The 19,824-nt window shown below is 38.9% G+C and overlaps 1 protein-coding gene across 1 annotated transcript in view; it reads left to right on the top strand.

The window, feature by feature from the left end:
- BEND5 (BEN domain containing 5) overlaps window positions 1–19,824 on the top strand; it is a 570,403-nt gene that overhangs the window by 212,561 nt on the left and 338,018 nt on the right. The window contains exon 4 of the mRNA XM_027724293.2: window positions 3,505–3,599. Coding sequence (XP_027580094.2) covers window positions 3,505–3,599 — 95 coding nt within the window. The remainder of the gene's footprint in view (window positions 1–3,504; window positions 3,600–19,824) is intronic.

The raw sequence follows: 19,824 nt of genomic DNA, 5'->3' as shown, positions 1-19,824 counted from the left end.
TTGGGAAAAGTAGATTTAATCGGCAAGTTTTAAGGCTAAAGGCAGGACTAAGCTTTTCCTTACTTTTCTCTCTTAATGGTTTTAGCAGCAAGATACCTTCAAATTCAAACTTCCTGCACACATTATGGAAATAGGAAATCTTCCTTTTTCTCTTGATGGGTAGAACATACCTGCCTTGCCTCATGTTCTCCAGCATCTGTCTCGGATCTGGCAGCCCACGCACAGAGCCTGAGACTGCAGCAGTTGCCTTTCCTCATGCTGTGAAGCCACAATCCATCCTGATGCATCCCTCAAGAACATGGTTTTACTTGGTGGTGTCCCAAGAGGCTGTTTTACACCATGCTTCTTCCACCTACCCAGAAGTTGCAGATCAGTTTGTGAGAATAATGCAGTATATTTAAGATTTTATCAGAACTGAAGTAAAACCACACAACTGTGATTTCTGATAATTCAGATATGAATATTTTCAGTTTGAATATTGCGTCTCTTTCAGTATTCAGAAATGAATATAATGTAGTTTGAATATTTCATCTTTTAGCGATATTCGTACCCTACAAAATACCCAACAAGCATTTTTATAGTAAAAATTTCCACCATTTCTCTCTGTCTTGATGCTCTGGAGACCAGAGCGATTTCTAGGGAATCTGTAAGTACATTTAATCCAGGTTTTTTTTCCTTAACGTTTCCTAAATTCTTAAATACTCGTAAATGAGTACCTGAATTATATTACCTATTAAATGACACCCATTGTACATCTCTATAACTCATAAAATCATACAGAATAGTGATAATTTTCTTGCGAAAAAGCTGTTTGATGGGCACAGTGTTTCTCTAGCCCTTTTTCCCTTTACAGTGCACAGTCGATACAGATAGAAACGAGACGAAGAATTAGATTTGTTCAGCAAAACTTTGATTGCTGTATCACAACCTTTTTATTACAGCCTTCAGCTCGGAGATGTTTGCATACCTTATTGAGCAAGCTGCATATTTTTGCCGTGTGTGTATGCAGCGTGTGTCCTGTAGTCATTACATTTTTGCACACTCCACTGCCTGAGCTGCATGAACTATTTTAACTATCGCCGGGAACACTTGACGGAGTTCAGCTGCTCATTTGAGCGCTTCGGTTTGTGTGCTTTATTACTCCAGTGGTGTGTGTTGATAAAGTTCTGCTCTGTGCTGTTAAATTTTTGGTTCTGCCGGTCTCGCTCCGTGCCACGCTGGGAGAATGGCACGCCCTGCTAACTGCTTCCTCCGCGGCGAACGCGGGCGCTGCAAATGTTAGAATCTGCACTGTTTTGTTAAATGAGCTGCATATTTTTGTTTTTATATACATTGCTTACCCAGTTGTGTACATTTGCCCAACTCATTATACAAAATAAGCTTGATTGGAATAAGAACATTCTCTACCAGCTGTCTGCTCTGAGTCAGTACGCAACAAAATTAGCAACTTTCTCTTTCCAACAGTGACATGATTGCATCCAAAGTTTAAGGCAATTGGTTTGGAGATCTTGTTTGTTTCGTTCACTCCATGCAAACATCAAGATTAACAAACCAATTTGTTGCAACTTAATTTGTTTTCACAAATATGAACAGAGTTAAGTAACAGAGGAAAATCTGGGCATTCTAATATGGGGAAATGCTTCCATGTAGAGCATGAAATGTATAGAGACCTAAATACCATTCTCGAACTTAGAGCCATATATTGTAAACGTGAGATGATGGAAAACAGCTAGAGACCTCCCGAGGTGGATATTTCATCAGATAAGCAGTATCCCAAATACTTAAAATCGCAAACATAATGTTTTGTAAACTAAGTGCATGTTTTCATCTGGAGTCATAAAAATAAGTTCATCTCATGACCATTGGAAAATCTCAAAATATGTGAAACCTCATGTGCAGGCACCTGCAGTTTCCTTATTACCTTTGGTGCAAAATTGAATTAACATCTTCAAGAAAGTGTTTTTCTCAACTTGCCAATTTTTCAAGTCAGTTCCAGTCAAAACTACAGGTTATTTTTATTTTTTTTTAATTAATTTATGGAGTTCACACACATAGAAGTTTGTGCTCCCATTTACAGAATCTTCAGCACTACCTTACCTCGAAAAAACTTGCTTAATTTTTCTTGAGTACAGAGCTAATTACTCAGTGTTGTGTAGTTTACCTGGCTCCCTACCTGCCCCACATATCAGTGTAAATGTGCCTGGTTCCTGTTGTCCATGTCCCACTGCTGACTGCTTTCACTTCAGTCTTATCATTCACTGTTGAGCAGACTGTCTGGAGAGTCCAGATTGGTTTTTGCAAAGTTTTACAGATGATAGTTTAATTGATCTTATTGTTTCAGTCAAAATTGCCTGATTTTAATCAGTGACTGTTCAGTTCTGAGGCTTCTCATGAACCATTATGTAAGAATGCGAGCATTACAATAGGCTGTTCTAAAAACAAATGTGTGAATAGCATTTTCGGTGGTCTGTCTTCACTGCTACCTGTGAAAAAGAAGTGTAAAGAGAGAGGCAGAAATTGAATGTATCAATATATCCTGGACTGTTATATAAAAATTACTTTAGCCTTCGTATTTTGTTTTTTCCTGTGTACATTAATATTGGGTATCAAGAGAATGTGACAAATGAGGAATACTACCTTTACCATCTGAAAAGTCAATGTACTACGTGAGATGAGCTACATCCAATTTAGATTTTCTTAACAGAAACAGAATAAGTAACTTTGTGTAAAATGACTTAGAGCAGACAGATGGTAGGGAAGAAGGTTTTGTCTCTGTTTTCTCTTGTCTTTCCCCTGCATGAATTTCCTTTCAGTATCAGTCCATTACCCTTAAAGAAATAGGGCAAGGGGAAATGGCCTCAAGTTGTGCCAGGGGAGGTTTAGGTTGGATATTAGGAAAAGTTTCTTCCCTAAAAAGGTTGTCAAGCACTGGAACAGACTGCACAGGGAAGAGACTGAGTCTCTGAGATTTAAAAGATGTGTAGATGTGGTGCTTAGGGACATGGTTTAGTGGTGGACATGTCAGTGCTGGGTTAATGGTTGCACTTGATGATCTTGGAGGTCTTTTCCAAGCTTAGTGATTCTATGATTCCACCCTAGGATTCTATGGAGCAGTTAGAAGGTTTTCATGAGGATTGATAGCCCATCTCCCAGATTTCCACCAACCTCTCTAATGTTCACTGCAGCAAACTGGACTTGCTTTACTGTTTTCAGATCTGAGCAACCTATTTCTTTATGTGGCTAGGATGCCTACTGAAAAATCAACATACTAAATTAAAAACATATACTTCATGTGCATCAATGCAGTGTAAAACAACACAGACAATTTAAAAACTTGGAACAGGCAGGATATTGATCTATTGAGAGTAACAATAATTCATAAGACACATCTATTTTATATATTATCTCTGTATATTCTTATGCAGCTGGTATAGGCAGCACACATAGAAATTCTTTGAGATTTTATACCTGATCTCTTTTCTTTTTCCTTTTTTTCCCCCCCAGAGAGTAATTTTCAATGTTGTCAACTTCAGTAAAACAAAAAGCCTCTATAGAGATGGGATGGCTCCGATGGTGAAATCCACCAGCAGACCAAAATGGTAAGTTTTACTCTCGAAGACTTGCTTTATGAGATAAAAGGGTTGCACTTGACACTTGTAGCAAAGCCCCTGTGGCTTAGGGGCACCTTTACATAAGAGTATGAGAAGTTTGATCCTGCAGCATTGTAAGCACAGGTTCTCTGTGGAGCACATGGATAGTGTGAATTCTAGAGGCCCCTTCCAGCCTTGCTGCTATGGTGTGTTGTAGTGCCTGGTTTCAAGTAGCATCACTGAACTGAAGTCCATTCAAGCAAACTGAACAGTCAAGGCTTGGGCCAAACTGTTTTTCCGTGACTGTCCAACGGTGAGGACAGTCCCTGTCGCAGTTTTGGGCTGGATCAGCTGACAGTCTGCCCCAAAAAGCTTGCAAACAGTTTGGGAGATGGACTGGTGGCTGGACTGGTTCTGAAAAGCTGCTTGGAATTGCTCTCCCTGTTTTGGGGTGGTTGGAGTGTGATGGAGGAACGTGAGCTCTGCCATGTGAGTTGACCTCACGTGAGTGAGCAGTGCCACTGTCTGAGACAGAAGGAGGCCAAACAACCTCCTTGTAAGCTCTATAATAAATACAAAATGGAAAGGCATGTGCATATTAAACACGTGAATACCCATATAGATGGTACATTTTCTCAAGGCAAATGTAATGAAACCTCTCCTGTGAATAATAATATGTAAATCTGGTGAGTCCGAATGCGTGCAAGACTCCCAAGAATTATATGATTTGCCTTTGCCAGGAGACTTGTTTGAATATGGATAGTGAGGTTAGGCCAGAAGTGTACAGTAAGGGATTCTTGTCAGCCTTCACAGCTGCTGCTTTTTATTGGTTAATTAAGAATACATTTAATCAAGCTGGACATTCCCTGAGCCTTACAAATCTATCTTTCTTAAATGCTTCAACCGCCACAAAATTTCCACTCACAAAATGTTAACTTTTGGTGGTCATAAGACCGTTGTTATTGTGTGGCTTCCTCTTCATGTGAGCAGCAGAATGGATATTTGGCTTTTTGTCTAGATGTTAAGGTCATGTGGACAGAAGAGCTGTCTCTCAGTACAGTTAGTGGATTGAGTCAATTCCAGCTCGATAGGAACATGTAATAACATTGAAAATTAATTAAAAAAATCCATTGTGTTTAGTGTTTTTGTAGCAAAAGTCGTGTTAATTGTGTTTACCACTTAACTTCAGAAAAATCTTTTGGGGCATTGCAGGGCCACATTTATCAAGCATACTTTAATCATCTTTCAGAACCTTTTCCTTCTCTCACTGGGGTCTGGTATTTGCAGCTAAGTATATTGTGTTTTAACTTCATCTATAAATCAGATATTGCTTTCATACAAATTTTATGCCTTACTTTGGTTTCAAATTAAAGTGTAAATCTTACAAAACAATGCAAAATGGACTTATTTTTTTAGAACATATAGGCTTCTCACTATTTTTAAAACAGATTTCTCTTCCATTTCCCCGGAGATCTATTTATTTTTGTGTTTTATATTTTTAGAGGTTGTATTTTGCTCCCATGAAAGCGAGGAATGAATAACATTGCCTGGAGCCAGGCACAGTGTAGGCAGCAGGTGCTGAGCAGCTTCCTTTTAGAGGGCTACTGCCATACTTTAATCCTGTTTCAAAAATTCAAGATGTAATTTTTTTTTCTTTAAAAAGATGATTATTCTATTAAGATATATTTTTTTTTTCTAATAGTCTGCATATGAAAACATCTTGCTCTACTTTGAAGGTGCACATTAATTCATACTGTTATCAGGGACCTTAGTGATATTGGGGTCTACTCAGTGTAATTTTCTGTCTTGACGTTAATAGGATTCAGGCATGTGTTTTCCAAGTGGGAAAACACACATATTATTTTTGGATATGCGAGTTCTATTAGGGCTGTCTTCCATTTGGATTATGCCTTTCACAGTTACCTCTGTATCTGTTTCCATGGCATTCTAGTGAAACCTGTAAACAAAATTTTCTCCTCCTCTGTTTGCTGAAAGAGGATTTGCTGGTCCTTGCAGGTGCTAATGCAGCACACAGGTGGTTGTGGGCCTCGAACACCAACAGGGCAAGATCCAACTGCATCGATTGGATCCCCTCTGATGTGCTGGGTATGTTAGTCTTGTGAGCAGTACTGAATCATTCAGTGCTGCAAAAGTGCTGAGCTTTACACGAGGGTAGGAAGGTGTGGAAGGAAACTATTGAAACTCTCCACCTTATATTGGGATTTATGTCAGCGTAGCAGTTTAGTGGACATAATGTAATTAAATTAGAGAATGATATATTCGTTACAAAAAGCTGAAGAAACACTAAATGTTTTAAAATCAAGTTAAAAAGGATGATTACCAGAAGCCATGGGCTCCAAGTAGTCTGTAGGTCAGCCTTCATTTCTGAACTCCTCTGTATGAAATATTTGAGGAGTTTATTATTGTGCCTGCCTGTGGAGACACGTGTTCCATACCTAAATTACCCAACTTCCTCTGGCCATGCTGATAGATGCAATTCTGTGTCACACATAACTAGTCCACTCCACTTTTTATTTAATCAAGTTTGAGTTTTAGAGGGATAAAGTGTCCTTTTTTCATTTGAGAGATCTAGGAACACCACTCCTCTTAATAACAGATACCCCTGAGTTACGCCCTTTTGATTTATATGAGAAAGTTCCCACTGCATTCAGGCTAGAATTTGACCATATTGCTCACAAACCCCTGCATATCAACAGTAGATTGGCCTCCAGAGACTGAATTTTAATGCTTCTTTTGAATGTGGTTATGCAAACATGGCTCCAAGCTCTGCAACGTTTTGTGAGTTTGATTCTTGACTGTGGAACAAATCGCTGCCAAGTGCTCTTGAAGTAGAGAGTGTGTCAAACAGAGATCAACGTTTTTGACCTGTATTCTCTTGCCCTGTGGGGTAAGATCTTTAAATGCAGACAGCATCAAGGTTCAGCTCAGTGTTACTGATGTAAATGGAGTATATCACTGTCATCAAAGCACTCTGTGTGGACACAGATGTTCTGCTGTTGACATATTCTTCTCGTTTGAAGTAAGGCCAAACGTTTCCAGTAATGAGCTACTGGAAAAGAGGAAGCAGTGTGTTGAAGGATAGGGAAAAAACAGGTTTCGTGGTAAAGAAAAAAAGATTAAAAAAAAAAAAAAGAAAAAAACCCCTGAAAAATAAATTCTGATTAAAATGATATAGGTTGTCCCCATACATGGTCACGAACACTGAATAGTGCAGGGTTGTGTCTGTTGTATCAGTCAAATTTCACTACATTGAATCACAGCTCATATATAGAAATACAGCATTGTGTCACACAATGTGATATCAGTTGCTTTCCACAGCAAATTGGACAAGATGAAATTTGAGATTTTATTACAAACCAAGGGAGTGGTCCATCTTTGGTCACTTTAGCGCTTTGCTTGAAATTAGCTGGTTGTTCAGATATATTGCACTGAGATTTTAGAGAATTAGTGGTTTTTTTTAAATCAAAAATTAATATATATAATATATAAAAACTGAATATCATGGAGACCTGTTCAGATTTGCCTTTGTCTGGGTTTTTTCTGTCTGTTCAGTGGAAGTGAAAAATTTGAAGGGAGGTGGATCTGAGGACATTAAATTTTTGCTATGTTTGTGGACTTTGTACTATGATCTTATTTTTATTTGGGGCTTCATTTAAGTGCAACATTATTTTGTTGCAGTTTCTTAATCATGATTTCACACTAAAAGCTCTGTCTTTGGAAGGTGTAAGTAAAGCCTACCACGTGGCCTAGCAGTGGAAGCCCATCCAGGTACATATACCATACTATTATATTGATTGCATGAAGTTTTACAAGTTTCTCAAAGTTAAATAGAAGAGTGAGTTGTTCGAGAGGCAGCAGATTTTCCAAATGATGAAGTGAGCAAATATTCCCTTTGGGCAGAGAGCAGCTATAACTCTTGATTATTCAGTGTGAGCATTGCCTCATTGGGGACATTAGTTTTTCAAATTGTGCTAATCTTTTAAAAGTAACAACTGGCCACTCATCACCTTAGGTATTTCAGCAAGATCATGTGCAAAACTCTAATTAGTATTTATAGAACAGCAACTCCTCCCAGTAGAATAGTAGCAGTAGCTGGCAAATATCTGGTTGACACCTGTTAAGTCTTCAGACATCCATTGTATTTTATTCTGCATTTCAAATGAGCAGAGAGCAGTAGGTGAAGTCCCCATAATTAAGGGATAAAGGATAATAAATAACACGGCTCTCGAGTGGATGAACACGAGGTTAAAGGCTGTTCTGCAGTTGTGATGCTGTGTTTCAGGAAGTGTTTGTCTGTAAGTAATAATGCTAGCTAAAATATTATGGAGCCTTCAGCACAGGAGCGAGGATTTATGTCTAGATTTACATGTGTTTTGTTTATAATGTCAGATTTCAAACTGCTTCTTGGCAAAGCAGCTGCTTTCTTCCCTGTCTTTTATCTCGCTCATCACTGATGGCTTTTAACTGGATAGCACTCTTCCCCAGCAAGCACTCTGCTACCTCTGTTGCTATAACATCTACTGTTAAATACTCACAGCACATTGCTTCTGAAGTGGTTTTCTTTTCCAGTAAACCTGGAAGTACAGAAAAACTTCTGGGTAATTAATTCAAATTTGAATCTGTATGTATCTTGGTAAATATTGTCATGATGAGGAATTTTGGTAGACATCGAGAAAAGCAATGTAAGTTTTATGAACAATACTCCCATATGTTCCATTCATCAGAAGGGGACAAGTCTGAGAAAATCTGAATTTTGAGTAGCTAAAATGTGTTGCTTCTTGCCAAGTTTCTTTAACATTTGTGTCTACAATGCAGTGTTACAATCACCACCATGTCTACCAGGCTGCATTATACATTCAGAGACTTTCAGCAGCATTTTTAGTATGTATTTATATATCTTTAGCCATAAGATAAGCTGTTTGTGAAATGAGCTGTCATTTGTGGTGAAACAGTTTGAGAATAAAGAACTAAATATATATATAGTTAGCTAATCTGAAGGACTATAATTTCTTACTATGAAATATGTAGTGGGCTAGGGTTGGTGATAACATCACCTGCATTTAGGTAAAGAAGATGAACAAGCTGTTATCATTGCCTGATTCCTTCCCTGGCCTATTTTAGAACTTTGGCTACTTTCTGAAATTTGTTTCTTTGCCAGTTTTGTAATGTGCTTGCTCTTGCTTTCCTAAGGGATGTGTGAGAATGCTTTTGGAGGTTCAGAAATATGTGCCATGGCAGAGGTGTGTGCTGGTGCAGCCTTTGCCAGGTGCAGCTCTGGCTCCTCAGAGCTGCTCCCTCCCTCGTCCCAGCCCAGCTCTGCGCAGGAGCACCAGGCTGGCAGCTGGCCCAGGTTAAAACTAAACTTTCAAAGAAGGGCAAGAGGACTTGGTCTGGGTCATCACAGAGATCCAAAATCAGCTTTATAGGTCCTACTGGAGGTTAAGGGGGATGGGAATCAGTGGCTGAAGCAGGGCTATGGAATGGAGATAGCAGCTGCCAAGAAAATGCCTAGAGAATTTTCTGTGGAACCACAGCCTCCATTTCAATAACTTGTAGCATTTTATTTGGAGAAAACAGGGAGAAAGATGTTGCAGTGTCGACCTTTTGAAATCCCCCATTGAGTGAAAAGGAGAAGTAGTTTTGTTTTGGTCTTAGTGTAGCTCTTTAGAAGAAAATAAGATCTTTTCAGACAGTTTTGAGGTTGGCGTGTATTTTAAAGTGAAATAACTGCCTCTGAAGTCAATCCCTGGGTAAATTAATGTTTGTGTGAATCTTGTGAAATAACAAAAGACACAGATCTAACCACTCTACAAACCTATAAAAGAAACACATTCCCTTTCCCTTTCCCAGTTCAGCAAAGGTAGGTATTCTTTGGAATATAGAGTAGGTTACATATTACTGTTATCAACATCAGCTTTTGTGGAAATGGGCAAGAGGTTATATTCTGCTGAAACAAAGTATGAGTCAGGTCCCATAACTAATGTGCTTATTGTGTAGACTAAATGGGATTTGTGGCAAGAAAGTAAGTTACATTTTATTGGAGGGATACTTCGGTGAAAATTCAAGATGCATGGAATTATGTTGGAGAAAATTAATAACAAGGAAATTAAATTAATATAAAAGAAGGCAAATGAATTTTAGGATTCAAAAATAATGAAGAAGGTCCAAAAGACTGCTAAGCCATCATTTAAATCCTAGCTGTTTTATATGTATGTGTGTGTTTCCTCATCATTTATCTGACTGATCTTCTATAAATCAATTTATTTAGATTACAGCAGAGTCAAAAGGCCCCAGCCAGGATCAAGACTTATTGTGCTTAGTGCTGTGGAAACATATAAACAGACAAAGTCCTTTCTCAAAGTTGTGAAAATTTTATGATTGATTTCAGTAAGAGCAAAGTTAGGCCAATACTGAGCACTTCTGAAAATTCCATCCTTAAAGATTTATTCCAAGCAGTAACTGTTTAAAAAATGACATACTGCTTACATAAGAGTCTAAATATTTGATGGTTATAGTATTTACATCTAAAACACCAGAGGCTATGTGCTTTAATACCTCAATCTGTTTCCCATATACTCTGTCAACATGAGTACCCTGCATTGATTGAGGGCACTCTGTGATCCCTAAGGTTGTATTCATGAAAGGTTACCCCTGGTACTACTTTATTCATGAAAGGTTTGAGGCACATAGGAAACAAATGGGGTTCTTCCCACTAGGTGCCTTTTGGTCATCTATAAATACTTAATTACTGGGGTGCCGATGAGGAATTCAAAATCTTAAAAATGTACAGTTGTGTGAAAATAGTTCCCCCATCGCCAGAAATTTGCAGTTGGGAGATTTTGTGGCAGTTTAAAACAAGTGAATTGCAGGTTTTTCCTACTACAGCCCATGGTATTGAGTTTAATAGCTGCAAAATATGACCAGAGCTGTGCATTATATCTCATCCTGAAACAGGTCATTCTCTTTCCTCAGGTGATGGGCATTTGGTGGAACTGATTGCATGAAAAGTGGTCACAGAACTGGGTCCCTAACCTTGACAGGTTTAAAAAAAAAAGTACATAAAATTGAAGCTTTTTTTACCCAAAATGAGTCTGTAAGTTAGATAAATATGGGCAGCACTGAGCTCAAAGCAGAGTCAAACTACCAAGAGGACATTGCAGCTTTTCATTGCAATTTTATACTTTGGACTAATGGAGCGAAGCAGAATGAAAATCACCTCTGTTAAGAATGGCATTTATCAGCTGTAAGTACTTAGTAGTAAGAGCCCTACACAGACAAAGCTGAGTGTCACCAAGAAATGTACTTGAAAATCAGACTGTTAACACAAGACTACACAAATAAGAGCCAAAAACTGTAATCAGAAAATGTAACATCTCTTTAAGAATGTTTTAATGGTCTGAAGGGTGCTAGACAAGTTGAATTTAACAAGATGTAATAACCTATGACATAATATAATTGAGAATGCACCAGGACACAGCACAGTCAGGTTAAATTTTGGCTTTCCTTCACTTAGCCTTGCAACTTTAAAGATCTTTCAACGTAGGGTTTTAAAAATACATAGTACTGTTTAAATTTACATACGACATAAAAGCATAGGATGTGCAATACATCAGAAGTACAATTCTAACTAAAGTTAGGGCTGAGACATCCAGTGTAATATTTTGAAATGTTTTTTTGAATCATTCACAACAACATTTTTATTCATTTGCTGTCAAGAAACAATATTGAATGCAGAGGAAAAGGTAAGGGGAACTATTCATTGTGAACTTCTGATCCAAGTGAGACAGTTATCAGGCCTTATATTTGAAGTGCCACGGTTAAAGTCAAAGCAATAAGTTCAATTTCTCTTTTAATAGAAGATAAAATAGAAGACAAAATCAGTTTGCCGTACTGTGGAAAATGAGAAAATAAGCAGTAAATAAGTATGGCAGGTGATAATGAAGGAACAGAACATTAAAATAATAGGTGCTGTATCTTGAACTTTGTCTCATGAGAGTCAATAGTTGTATACAAACCTAGAAGATAAATCCCCAATTTTTATGCTGTGATTACTAGGGATAAGTTATGAATTAACTTCTGTATGATATGGCACAAGTTTGAGAGAATTAAAATTTAATGATAATAGAATAGGGATAAGATCTTTCCTGCATCTTTAGATGCTGAGGCAGTGGTTAAAGTTTGTTTTTCCAACTACTTCAAGTAGGATTATTGAATTCTAGCTTGAAAGTGAAACTTCATCTTCCCGTTTCACTATATTAAACATCTCTGAGATTGAAAACCTAGCAAGAGCTCTCCTAGTGTGATTAGAAAGTATCCAATATATTTTGGCAGCAAATACTAATTCCAGTCGTTCTGTCTAGTACTGCTCAGGCAGCACGAGGATAACTGGCTGTCAGATGCTTTGGGTAATGGAAAGGTGAGGCTCCAGGCTCTCTGTGGAAAGCTGGCAGCTTTGCTGACAGTTCCCTGCCTCTGGAAAATGAGAGTGCTGCTGAGGAGGGGACGGGCTGTGCTGGGCAGCACTGGTTCTTGGCTGGAATAGCATCCCTTTGGAAACAGCGAGTCGTTAGCGCAGGTTTGAACGAGACAGCGCCTTCATCACCCCACTCAGACACTCAGGTGTCCCTGCACATGTCCTCCCTGCTGCTGAGCAGGTCTGCTGTGGGCTGCAGGGCTGCTCTTTGTCTGCCTCAGCTCTCGGGGCACTGGGCAGCTGGTCTGGAGAGTCTCCCCAGCACCTGTGATGGCATTCCCTGGCTGGGAGTTGCCCACAGCACCGTCACGCAGACGGGTGGCAGGTGAGCTGTGCAGGTGCCCCCCCTCAGGGTGCTGTCCCTGCCACAGGTGTGCAGGTGGTTCAAATCAGCCCCTCGTGCCAGCCCCTCTCCCCCACAGCCGCCGAGGGCTCTGAGGCAGGAGGGGAGTGCTGCGTGTCCTGGCCAGCAAGGGATTTTGCAGCTCCTAAACCCCAGTGGCATGTGAGTTCTTAGCTGATTTTTATCTTTTAACAGTGAGGTGCGTGTTGTAATTATTAAAACTGATGACAAAGAAGCCACAAAATATTTATTTCAGCTGGACTGCTTTGTTTGAAAGAAGGTGCCCCGTGTGTGCCCAGGCTGTGGTGGGGCTGTGCCCTGCCCTGGGGCCACCTCCCCTCAGGGGCTGCCTGTGCTCCCTTGTGCTGCTCAGGGTCTGCCTTGGGCAGTTTTCCAGACTTATTCTTTAGTTTTTCCCATTCTGTGCTCTTGCACAGTCACCATCAATGCTTCCAAGCCTGGAGAGAAAATGGGGTGCTGGTGGAGAGAGGGTGTGGGCCTGGCTGGGTGCCCTGTCCCCTCAGAGGTGCCCGCAGGGGTGGGAGCAGGCTGGGGGTCTTTGCTCAGGTGCTGTTTGCCCACAAACACTGTGGCCAAAGGAGCTGTGTCATGAGAAGCCCAGTAGTGAAAAGAAAGTGTCCTCTCAGCACCTCAAGAATTAGGTTTTCATTAGGAATTGGCTGTGAATTTGTTAAGGACTTGTGCTGGGTAGCTGGACTTGGAGTGAAATGGTTTCAAATGGCAAAATTAGTAACTTCCCTAATAGGGAATTGCTGTTGAGAGCGAGGAAGGAAATGGTGTTTCTGTTTGATTTTTGTTTGAAGACATGACCATTGTTCAGCCTTTTTCAGGTGCTGCTGTAAAAAATACTGTATTTATTCTGTGGAGAATTTCTTAGAATAGCTTATTGGAAGTGTGTGATACTCTTTAGCAAATTTATAGGAAGGACCATTTCAGCTCAAGATAAAGAAGAGATTCAACTTAGTAGGATAGATCTACCATAGAAAGAGATCGAGGAACATCCAAGTTAAAATAACATACTGTGCCTTTTAGTATTTGATAAAATCCTCTCCTAATATTTTTCTCAGTGTATTTAAAAAGCACCAGTATTATCTCATAGTTTTGAGACCAGCAGTGATATAATAATTTAGCTTTGATAAGGGAAATAATTTTTCCCCATCTGCTCCTGTACTGAATAGTTCGATGTTCTTATGGTTGTTTTTTTAAATGCCATTCAGTCAATGAAGGGGAGTCATGCAGCATGTGTATTTTCGTGTGTAGCACTTTTTTATTAAACATAATTCCCTGGGCTCTCCCGGGGGACTGTCACTACCCTGGGGGTGCTGGTGGAAAGAATTGTGGTGCAAATCCTGCCCAGAAAGTGTTTGGCTTGTTTCTACTCTGTGAACTTGAGGAATGACTCAGCCAGGGGAAAAGTGTGGCTGCAGGTGCAATCAGAAGGGCTTTACCTTCAGGAGCAGCTTCTGTAGCCTAAAAGCAAAGTGAGTTAAGATAAGCAGGGAAGGAAACATATTCAGATTTGCTGGACATTAACCCCTGCAGGGAAAAGTCTGATTCTTGCTTTAAAAGGAGGAAAAAAGGGGAAATAACTGTTTGTGCACCAGGTGAAATGAAGGAGAATTGATTTAGGTAGGAATCATGGATATAAGTATAGTTTCCTGTATAAGTTAAGAAAAAAAGCCTTGTGCTGTATGTCACGTTCCTCAAGAGTATGTGGTTATATTAACTGTTACATTTCTGTCTGAAATCAGGTGATTTAAAACTAGAAAATCACTTGCAATCTGAGAGCGATCACCTGGAGGAAATTTCCACAACCGTGGAAATTTCCCTCCCGGTGTGAGATACCTGTACATCAGAAGTTGGCGTCTGCTGTCTGTGCGGCTGCAGCCTTTGACAAGAGTCTCACAGTACAGTGAAAATGAGCAGAGCATTCTGGATTTGTCATTTCTAATACTCATCAACTTGTTTCTGTGTGCTTTGAAAGTACAGAAACCAATAACCTAGATGAATCATAAATGTCTGGGGTGGGTGTGTGCGTGCATGTTTGTATGGGGGATGCTCCTTCAGTTTGATTTGCTTTCCTTTTATTTTGGCATTGCATTCCAAGTTTGCACAAAGAGACTGGGCTTCAAAAATCTACCTGAATAGAGGAAGTGAAAGAGGGGATCCAAATGGCAAGAAAACAGTAGCCCAGAGTGAAATGTGTGACTGTGTCTGAGGCCTCTGGAATTACAGAAGGAAATAAATAATGTGTTGACTGCATGTTCTTCTCTATAGAAAAGTAACAGTCAACTTAACCATAACCAAGGATAGGAAACTGTATTTTAGTTCTTAACAGATGCTGCACAATAGAATAGAGTGTTTGCATTCACAGTACTGCCACTGTGTGGTTTCCCCTGAAATGCTGCAGGTAAGGAAAGCCATTCTCTAGCAAACTACCAAGACACTCAAAGCAGTGTGTGGATGCAGGAAGGAGAGTGATGGTAGTGAAAATGGCATGGATGCATTTCAAAAGGTTTGCTCTTTTATTTTTGGTTTTAATTTCAGTTTGCCTTTCTTGAAGGAGGGATTTTCATGCTTGAAAAGTTTCTGCCTTCCAAAGATGGGTTTTCAGCCCAGTCTGGCATTTCAATACCTTAATATTTACAGTTGAAACGGAAGGTTTTTATTCTTTGTTTCAAAAGTTGGTACACAATTTTAGGTTCAACCCAAATTTGTTATTAGAGCTTCTTTTTAATGTTTTAGTTCTTTGAAAGTACAGTGCAGTGAGATAAAGATACATCCACTGACAGAATCTGCTGCTAACATAAATAAAGGCTGTTTGTGGCTTTAATTTAACTTGTAATTAATAAAAGCTATTTCTCTTGAAACCACCAAAAATGTGAATTAATGTTTAGAAAACCTTCTGGTAAGTGAAGCTGAGATACTTTATAGCAGATGCACAACATTTACAAGTATCACTAATATGATCTGCCTGACAGCGTGAGCCACATGCACGAGAAGTTAATGGTCACTAATGCCTCAATAAAAGCTGTTTATTGGAATATATTTTTTAAGATTCACCTTTAAGTACAGATACTTGATATTTTGAGTTTGACTTTCAAAATGTGCTTCTGTACTCCCTTCTCATGTTGGTATCCAAACATTTTTGCTTTGAGAGGGAATTATAAACAATTTAAAATATCACAAAACACTCTGATGCTAAATTACAGAATACAGTTATTGAAGTCAAACTTAAAAAATATAAAAATATAATTTAGGTCAATTTTATTAAACTATAGATATATAAAATATATATTTTTTTACTGTTCTAGACTTGAACATTGAGAGTTTTTGAACAGTACTCATTTTTTACCTTCACTTTCCTCAAGACTGCTGAATATCTTCCATCTGAGTTTCAAAAGAAACAGCTGTGATTTTGAAAGGACAGTCAATTACTCTTTTTTTCCATATATGACTGTAACATAGTGAAACTTCTCTTAATTTTTTTTTGTCACATCGAAATGTGGCTGTATATGCCAGAGTCAGAAAATCTGGAATCTAATGATGAACTGCTGTATCTTTGACATTGCTTGACTTCTCCTGTTTCATGTTGGATTTCCTTGAATGTGAGACATGAACAGAAAAACTGTGCCTTGAAAGCAAGCCCGCTGCAGACAGGAAAATTCAGCAGCAGTCAGAAGGTAGTCATGTATTCAGATGCAAAATAATAATCTAATTGTGAAGATTTTAATTGCAGAGGAGGAAACTTTTCATTCAGTAAAGAAGAGGTCTATGAGAAATATAGAATGGGGGGGGAAAAAAAAGACAGGTGCTTCAAATGGTGGCACCACACTCGGAGTGTTCAACAGGCAATCCTGTCACTGCTCCCCAGTGCAACAGCTGATGGTGGCCTAGGATGGGGGTACAGATGAAAACAAATGCCTTGGATGGATAAAGTGAAAGTCAACTGAGGCAGAAGGAGAGCTTTAAAAGCAACTAATGAGACCTTGATAGCTTGTGGAGAGTTAGGGTAATTCTGCTTAAATTTTCGGGGTATAGAGTGTGAGAAGGCTGATTTCAGGACTTAGGCCAGCTCAACCAAAGTGGTTATAATGTTTTGCTCAGAGTCCCATCCCAAGATAGAAGATCTAACTAGTGTTTATTATCACATTTTACAGGAGGAGAGATAAAGGTAGAGGGTAATAGATTTTTTTTTTTTTTTTTCAGGGTCATTGTAAGGATCAGCTTAGGAGCAACCTCAGAACTTTTTTCATTTTATTTGCTTCTCAGTTGACTGATCTGAAAGCAGTAAAAATTTACTATCAAATTTACTGCATTCTACTGTTACATTATTGCTCTAAAATTTCATGCAATACATAGCCTGGCTTGTAAGCAGGTCCAGCTTGGGGTTTGGTATTTACTTATTTTGATATTTTTTTTTTTCCAGAGATTTTATTTTTTAAACTCTTGGGGAAAGCTTGAAAGTTTCCAGGCCTTCAGACTGCAGAAAATGATTTGCTTTTTTTTTCCAAAAGCATACTACTGGTCCTAGTGGGATTTAGCATACCTTTTTAGTTATATAGGAATATTTATAATCACTTATAATCAGAGAGCTAGAATTTGCCTCTCACAATATTTATATAAGTTATCTGCTGCTAGATTGCTGAAAAAGAAATCACCCTTCATCACCTCAGAATACTTGCATAACTTTATGTTTTAAAGCTGCCTAAAAATATCCCCAGAAGCTCCAAAGGAAGCAACAGAAAGGCTTCCCATAAGCTCCAGGACAATTAAACTCAGTGCTCCCTTCTAAATAAACCATGTGCTGGGTCAGGAGAGCCAGCAAGAGGCAGCCTCTTTGGACCCACTGTTTGCACAATATTCTGCTGTGGACCTGCCCAGGTTTGGAAGCTTTGTCTCAGCTCTAACTGCCTAGAAAACCTGCACATAGCTTTAATTTAGCTTTTAGAAGTTTTCCAACAAAGTTTGAAGCACTGAAATGAAGGTTCCTAACACAAAGGTTGCCATACCCTTTGTCGAAATGGTGCCCTTATAATGTGGCATATTAAATATTTAACATAGTTTGCAGCAGATAAAAAGCAATTTTGTTTAATTTTTCCTAAATATTAATGCTATCATGCACCTTAATCCTTTCATTATAATAAAAATTTGTTCAAGCTCATTCTTATTAAACATTTTCTAATTTATAATGATATGGATGTTTTGCTTCTGATTCTAATAAGTAATAAGGCCAAAATGCCATTGTAAAGAAAAAAGGTGAGAGCTGGGAGGGGGAGTCTTCACTGGTATATAGAGAAGAATCACAGGCTAGAAAAATAACTTTATTATTTTGCTCAAGGACACCAAAGACAGTGCCTATCTCTCAAGTAATCCAGCTCCAAGTTTTGGGTCAGTTGCCAAGGAATGAAACGGAATACCTGCAAAACACTCAATGAAACGACCTGGAAAATAATTTAGAAAAAGGTTGCCAGTCACTTCTCAGTGAGGACCATTCTTCCATCTGTATCTCTGAACTGCAGAGGAAAAAAAAAAAAAGAAATTCCTGGATTGAAAATAGTTTCAAATCAACTCTTCTCTGCATCCCAGAGCAAAAATGTAGTCTGCAATTATTTATGATGCTAATTAAAGACATATTCCTCCAAACACTTTCTGCTAATAGATTTACTGGAGGCCGTAAGCCCTTGATACAACAGCAAATGTTTTCCATAACCATCCAGCTGCATTCAAAGACAGCCTAAAGGTGTGCTATGGATATGAAGAATTGAAAATAAACAATTTTAAGGCAATTGTTTAGCATTTGAATACAGTTAGGCAATACTATGCTTAGTCCAAATACGTGGTGTGGTTTCAGTAATTGCAGTAAAACTACAGCTGGCAACCAGGGTGACTGTGGGCCATTCTTGTACTGGATCCAGTATCTCTGGGTTGTTTTTAAAATCTTTTGTTTATTCTTATTTTCCTGCTTTCTCTCATCCAATTCTAATTTGTGCACAAACAAAAGGACATTGACACATTTAAACCTATATTGTTTTATTATTATGCAGCTTTTCTTTCCTCATGGAATGACTATTTTTAATTTACAATGTCCACAGCCCTTCAGTTGCACAGAAAAAATATTGCTAATTTGCTTGTATGCAAAAACTTTATGGCTTCTGTGGCAGATGCACTTTTTAAAAAACAAATAGTTTCCTTTAAATATTAAGCTGCTTAAAACAGTCTTTGCATAATTCTTGGGTCTGCTGAATCCCATGTTGGTTGATTTTCTGAGCCAGTATAACTCATGTGCAGAATAATTATATAGATATTTCTGTTCAGAAAGAATGAACTTGCAAGATAAAGAACTGAGTGTGGTAGCTGTGGGGTTTGTGAATATAATAGGTCAGTACTTGTTTTCACGTCAGTGTAAATCTGGAGAAACCTTTGGATTTAGCAGGGGCCATTTTAGATTTACATCCCTGTAAGATGGGATCCTTACCTCTACTTCATTATATTATAGCAGATTGGGGTCTCAATCGGGTGAAGCCCTTGCTTAATTCTGAAAGTTTGATTGAAGTCAAAGTTGAGCACAAATTTCGGTGCCTTGATGGATATCCAGGCTTCTCCTCTCAAATGCCAGCAATGCACACGTGGTCATCAGCTGCATACCCCACTTGCTTCTATTCCTAATGACTGTGGCCCAAAAGATCCTTTGCCTAGGTGAGAACAGCACCCGTGTGAGGACTGGCTGGCTGAGGTCACTCTAAAGGCAGAGATGGGATGGTAGGTAAAGCCAAACACTCCAAGAATGGGAAAGGTCTTTTATTTTAGAAAATACTTCTCCATCATGTGCTTCTTGTAGCATATAAAAAGCCTTTATTCCTTCACTGACCAGCTGGAAGGCTCTGTTCTCTTCTCTCCTTCCACACCTGCCAAGACATGTTGTTAGTACTCTTCAGCTGTACCAGCCTCTGATGATACTGTTGTGCTGCTTTCCTGGGGTCCTCAGAAAACACAGAGGAGTTCAAGGTTTAGTCTTCCAGGCTGAACAGCACTGATATTTGTCTTAGAAGTTGCTGTGTACCTTGGCCTAAGATAACAAGCTGAGACAGACTTGTGTGATGGTTCCCAAATCCTGTGGTCATGAGTAGTGAGGTTCCAGCTGAAAGAAGACAGTTTCTCAGCAGGGTTTGCATTTTGATCTCTTTTACTGGAGCAGATTAGAAGAGTGACGAATCTTGTACTGTCCTTCAAACAGAAATGGAAAACTTCTGTTAGCAACTCTGGCGAAAATCAGTAATAGATAAGAAGAGAGAACAGAAAGCAAAAAAGAGATTTGTAATAGTAGGAGAAGCTCTAAGAGAAAGAAGAAAATATCCTAGAAAATAATCAGCCCT

The sequence above is a fragment of the Pipra filicauda genome, unplaced genomic scaffold (assembly GCF_003945595.2).
Source record: "Pipra filicauda isolate LSUMZ 115617 unplaced genomic scaffold, ASM394559v2 scaffold461_size746293_pilon, whole genome shotgun sequence".
In the NCBI taxonomy this organism is placed as follows: domain Eukaryota; kingdom Metazoa; phylum Chordata; class Aves; order Passeriformes; family Pipridae; genus Pipra; species Pipra filicauda.
The sequence above is the reverse complement of the archived record's forward strand: the minus strand, read 5'-3'. Positions and strand labels throughout refer to the sequence as shown.